Consider the following 6485-nt stretch of genomic DNA (forward strand, 5'->3'; position numbering starts at 1 on the left):
GTTTACTGTGTCATTAAAAATTATTTTTTTTATGTTGCACAAAGAAAATAAATATATTGAAAAATATAACAACAACAAAAAAACTATATTTCAAAAGTTCGTTTTAATATAAAAATTGTGACGCATAGCAACATCTAGTATCATAAACGTTTTGATGTAGACACGAAAATATTCGGATTGAGGTCAACATGAATATTTTCGGGAACAACACAGGACAGGTTAATAGATGACCAGCACAACTCTGTTGTTAAGGAAAAGTATGATGTATAGGGGCAAGCCAATACTAATTTGAGGTGAAGATATTTTAAATTAAATAAATTAAAAATGTGATTAAAAACTGCAGCACAGCATTGTGATGATGTTACAATAAATAATTGTTCATTTATAACTTTGTCAGTATTGGCTGTTTTGCTACCAACAGCTAGGGCTTTTAAGGTGTTCCTTTCTTCTCTTGACTTGGACTTGTCATAGGATATATATGGCATTTTATAGAACTACATTTACCAGACAGTTTACACTCTCCTGTTGATTCTGCCACTCATGGTCTGCAACTGTTTAATTACCAGTATTACACATTTATTTGCGGTTAACTTGCCTATTACAGGCTATTCCAGTATCCATCAGCTAAGGATCCCATTTATTCTCTGATTGAGGAGCTGTTCATCTAGAAAACTACACTCTTAATGTTAATCTATTCACCTTGATTCACCTCAAAAGATGAAATAGAAAAAATCTCATCTTCCATGAAAAGGAAAAGGATATGTGCCCTCTTTTCCTACTTTGGTTAATTACACATCAAACTGTATAAGGCTATTTTTTAAGAAATAAAGTAATAATGTGGAATAAGTTGTTATTTTTATGACAAAGTAAATAGCAAGAATCCTTGATGACATTTTACAGACTTGGAGAAATAGATGCTGAGATCAAAGATTGTATAAAAACATTCCTTTTTTCAGAAATTTTAACAGTACTGTACATGGAAATTCAATTCAGTATTCACTAAACCATTCAATCAATCAATCTTTTATTGCATATACAATTGTACATGCCCAGTACTTCAGAGCAGAACTCGGTATTCATCAAACCACTCACGATTCAATGCATATGTTCCAGTGGCATGCCATGACATTTGATGATAGGGAAGCTGTGTTTCTGTAAGAAGCTGACTTATGGGGGCAATCAGTTAATTGCATGTCAGGGACCATTCGTATTCCTTTGTTCAATAAGCCAATAAAAACCGTACACTTCTTTAAATGTATTTTTAATAGATTATCTGACATACTTAATAAATAAACAAGTTCAAATTACCTCTGTTATTAGATTCAATAGATTCCCTATGCCCTCTAAATGCCAATTCTTCCTTTGAGAAAAAACATATAACATCTATTAATTTAGATATAATATATCTATTAGCCATAATTATCTTGTTATAATTTTCAATATTTATTTTATATTGTCTACTAATGTTAAATTCTATTCTGTTTTGATTTCCAAATTGCTTCAATTTTATGAAAGAATTGATGTGACGTTACAACTTTCGTGTCTTTTGCCAGCTTTACTCAAATTATTTAAATCATCAAAGCCATTCTTATTCCACACACTAATTTTATTTGAAAATAGTAGGCACGACCAACAAAACAATTTTTGCATTTTTATACATCCACAAAGCCATTTTATGTCTTCATAAATTTTATCGTGAAAATGTCAAACAAATTTTTTTATTGGAGTATTTATGTTTAATTTAGGCATTGGTCTTTCTCTTTTAATAATGTTTTCTTTTTCATTATATAGTCTTGAGCCAAAACCTTTTAAAATAAATTTTCAATATTGCAATTACATTCTGAATCACTAGCCATAATATAAGGGCTAAAATTAAAAATAAAATTATAAAAACTTACTTGGTAAAATAAAATGTCTGGTGGATATACATACCTGGTACAAAATATTCTTCAATTGTATTAATAAACTTTTAAAGAAACTTATAATTAAATATAACTTAGTAAAGAAATGTACATAAAAATAACAAAATATTCTTTACTTTTGAAATCTTAAAACAATCCACTTAGTGAAATAGCTCCCTACAAGTGGCTAATGAATAGAATCAGAGATGTCCTGGTAGATGTGCAGTGTGTGCATGCATGTGGGCTGACAAATCCCAGTCAGTGCCAAATGCCTCTTTTGTTGCATCACTAATATACCTCAAAGGATGCAACAGGGTTGTTGTAAATTTTAAACGTTTCTCACCATAGCTGTAAAAATCTACATATGTTATATCTACATAATAGATTGTCCGTCATTTGTTTTCTAACTAATTCGTTTTAGGACCAGGTGTCCACAGAAATTTCCAAAATTTACAACTTTTCAGTCACTCTCATTGAATTGGAAAAATTTCTGTCTTTATATTATGAAGAAATCAGTCCCCACTGTACTTGGCTAGAGATTGGTTCAGTTAAGCTTTTAAGTAAAATTCTGGCTCTTTCAATAGGGTTTTATTTATGTCCCTAATTCCCTAATCTTTTAATTATTTAACTATTTCTCAAGTAGAAATAAGTCAAAACCGGTTACTTTGTACTTGAATAATTGTAGTCTTTGGAAAGAAGTGGAAAGACAAATTTTTATGACAACTGATACATAAATCGTAAATTTAAAGAAAATAAATTCTAGAGCTTTTTTTGTACCTCGTGCGTCTCATTCATTAAATTTAGTTGTTAAATTATGCTGCCAAAGTAACAGTTAATTTTTTAACATTGTACAAGAATTGTACATGTTTTTTCCCCTTATAGATGGAACATACTAAATCATAATATCACTAATTCAACATTGAAATTCGTAAGTAATATAAGATGGGAGAGCAGAATAAAAGCAGAATAAATATATCAGATATTTTTAATGGATTTTTTAAACTCCTGTCAACTATACAGAACTGTCATAAAAACATACCAGTAAATTCCTTATTACCTCCACAACTATTCTATAATGTTACTAATTCTTGCTTCATTAATGACAACTCTGTTGGTTGGGCTAAGTTATAAATCTACTCATGGTTCACATAATCGGGCAAGGGTGGCCAAATATCTAGCAGGCAGGCGGCTAACAGCCCAGAACCAGTCCTGGTTATAAGCATTGGAAGTGTTTTGGTGTGTAGCTTCCACCAGCTAAATCGGGTGAGGTTGGTGCTCTGTAAAAGTGCATGTGCAAATGCGTATAATCTGGCTGCTTGGAAGCTGTCCCGTATTTGACAATACAGCAGTTCCATTCTGCCACTGATATTCGAATATACAATAGCAGTCTTATCATTTTTTTTTACATGTAGTATAGAAGTTTGTAATAAGATACATAATGTGGTTATAATAGAATATTAATTTTAATTAATCCAAAATATGTTAAAATATTAAAATAATCACACAATATGTATTTATATTTTAGAAAATACAAGGGAAGCGTCACTTCCCTAGCTTCCAAGGGTGGCACACCACTGATATGTTCTATATCCATTCATGATTCCTTCATAACTCACAACCACTGTGCTGATATTAATGAAATTTGCCATAAAACATATTGCTAATGACCTGTCATGATTGATAGTATAGTCCAACATTATGATGTACTATTTTCCTAACAGTAGGCCTGATTATTCAGATTGAAATTCTCAATAACAGACAAAATGGACATAGAACAGACTGACCCTAGGGTGTGATATGGTTATTTTACACATGTGAAACTTTACACTCAAAATTATTCAATAAATCAGAGTAACTGTTCTACTGTACAGTATATGCCCTCATCTCCATGTTCTAAAGCACAAATTTGATGAACAATTTACTCACAGGAAAATGTGACTTGGGAGTAATCCTCTAGGTCGGGTGGTCAACAGTTTTTGCCCTGGGCCAAAGTGGAAAGAAAACATTTTCCACGGGCCGAACCAGAGGCTGCCCTAGGAACATTTTGAGGTGATGTGAGATCTCATTGTGGTGTCACCCACAGAGAATGAATTGTAGATAGAGATTACAGATACATTTTTCACATTATCATGGTTTATCAACACTCTATGTTGTATTTACGAGATTTACAGTGAGTTGTTGACCTTTTTTTTATTTATTTATTTATTTTTTAGGCATCAGAATTTTTCATCAAGCTATTCGGACTTGAGTAGCTAATATTGAAAGATTGATCACAGGCCACATAAATTCATTAGACGGGCCGTATGTTGGCCATGCCTGCTCTAAGTAGTGAAATTATGTCTTTTAACTAAGATAGGAATCTCACCCTAATAAACAAGACTTGATTCAGAGTATCTTATAATCAAAAATCACAAGATTAAAGTCTGGTGATATCCTTAGCAATAAAACTGCAGTATTCACTGCAAAATTTTCTGCACTTTAGGTAGGGCATATTCAATTACTTTGATATCATACTCACACTACAGCTGCCCTGAAAATTCTCTGTTTGCTGCTTCTCTAAGGTGGTTGCAACTTAATCTATTTTTACCATTTCAACAGGTTTGCAATCTCTTCCTGGTTTTATGTTGAAAATTCTCATTTCCTGAAAATGCAAAATCATTTTTCTGAGGAAGTAATGGTAGACTTTATTACAAGGATGACAATTCCTCAAGTGTACTATCAAAGAAGCAGCAATGCTAGTAGTAAAATTTAATAAGTAGTGCAGAATCAGATTAGTGACAATTCATGATTCTTACCTTATCTACATTTAATAAACTTTAGGACTTTTTATTAACCCTAAAGCCTGAACTCTATAATAATATACAAATTGCAGTGAAATTATTGCCAAATTGTCATGATTTATAGTTTATTGTTTATAATTTCATTAAAAATCTTGAAAGTTTTTAATTTTTTATGTTTGAATAGTTTATGTAGATGTAATCTTTGTACATAAAAAATGATGTTTATTTACTTAGTATTAATTTATATTTAATAAAATAGTAATTATAGTTAAGTGTGTGTATATATATATATCTTTCTTTATAGTGAATACGTGCAAGATACCTCAAAACCTAAACAAAGTTGATTAAATGACTATAAAAAATTACATATGTTCAATTTCTGTCAAGCTTGGAAGGTTTATGGAATAAATCTGCTATCTACACAAGGTTTCTGCATAATCTACATGCTAAAAGTTGCTAAATTACACTATTTCATATTATTTTAGATGAAAATATATTATAGATTCCAAATAATAAAATTTATTAGAAAATTGTAGTGTGTTAAAAATTAAAAATATCCATTTGTTTTAATCTCTTGANGACTGCATACTGTATTATCAAAACACTTACTAAAACACCTTTTCTTGCAGCCAAAGTTTATAAGAAAAACTTTCTAACGTTTTCGGTCTTGTTAAAAGACCTTTCTCAAGAAAACTAAATCAAATAAAACAAAAAATTGTAAATTTTTTGTTTTATTTGATTTAGTTTTCTTAAAGGTGTTTTAGTAAGTGTTTTGATAACATGTTGTAAACATCGTTTAATGAGTCTTTTTTAATATAAACATTTATAGACTATTTTTAAACTTTTTAGTTTTAAAGATTAGTAAACTATTTTTAAAATTTTCAAATATCTTACTATTTATAATATAAATGTTAATGAAATATGTTTTTGTTATTGACATGTAAATTGTTTAATAGGCGTTACCTCATTCCTACTTCATTGGCCAACAGAAGTAAGTGGAGAAAAAAAGGAGTAAAATTACATGTTTATAATGATCATGTATTTGTTGCCAAACATTTCTCAGGGTAAGATAAGTTTTAAATATTATGTTATTTTAATAAACTTACATTCTTCTATTGTTCACATGTTCAAATCACATTTTTCATACTAAAAGATTATTTCAGTCTTCTTTTCTTTTCTTTCAAAATTATTTTTGTGAATTTTAGTGAGGAGTCAGACTTGTCCAGAGCTCACAATTCACTGATTAGTTGAACAGTTTATTCTATTTATACAATTACTATTCAGTTCAAATTAACTGTTTAATTCCTTATTTATATTTGATTATCCTTGGACTAATATCACAAAATGTTAATAATGTTTTAAAGAAAAGATTTGCTATGTTAAATAATATTATAAGTTTATTATATCACTATTTTTCTTATAGGCTAATTACCTGTCAAGTTTGCAACAGACATCTTTCACGACGACCTGGTAAACAAGGTTATGAATGCAGAGGTATGTACTGTATTGCATGTTTTTATTTTAAATATATTTGCTAGTTCAGCTAACATTGAAAAAATAGTAATAATTAAAGCAGTTCTGTTAGTTCAGATTATAGAGAGGTTGAGGCGCACGTTTTAAACGTGTAAACGTGTACGTGTGACGTTCGGCGCCGCTTTCCCGTAAGCCTAAAAGTTTGACGATGGTGTTTGGAATGTCGAGCGTGATTCCACCGACTATCCAAACACCATTGTCAAACTTTTAGGCTTACGGGAAAGCGGCGCCGAACGTCACACGTACACGTTTACACGTTTAAAACGTGCGC

General features: G+C 30.4%; 1 protein-coding gene across 1 annotated transcript in view; it reads left to right on the forward strand.

Moving 5' to 3' along the window:
* Positions 1-6242, forward strand: part of LOC111614161 (zinc finger Ran-binding domain-containing protein 2-like) — a 23029-nt gene extending 16787 nt beyond the window's left edge. The window contains exons 4-6 of the mRNA XM_023355540.1: positions 5638-5745; positions 6105-6175; positions 6220-6242. Coding sequence (XP_023211308.1) covers positions 5638-5745; positions 6105-6175; positions 6220-6242 — 202 coding nt within the window. The remainder of the gene's footprint in view (positions 1-5637; positions 5746-6104; positions 6176-6219) is intronic.
* Positions 6243-6485: the final 243 nt, after the last annotated feature.

Source organism: Centruroides sculpturatus, unplaced genomic scaffold (genome assembly GCF_000671375.1).
Source record: "Centruroides sculpturatus isolate CEXI.00-Female unplaced genomic scaffold, Cexi_2.0 scaffold1625, whole genome shotgun sequence".
In the NCBI taxonomy this organism is placed as follows: Eukaryota; Metazoa; Arthropoda; class Arachnida; order Scorpiones; family Buthidae; genus Centruroides; species Centruroides sculpturatus.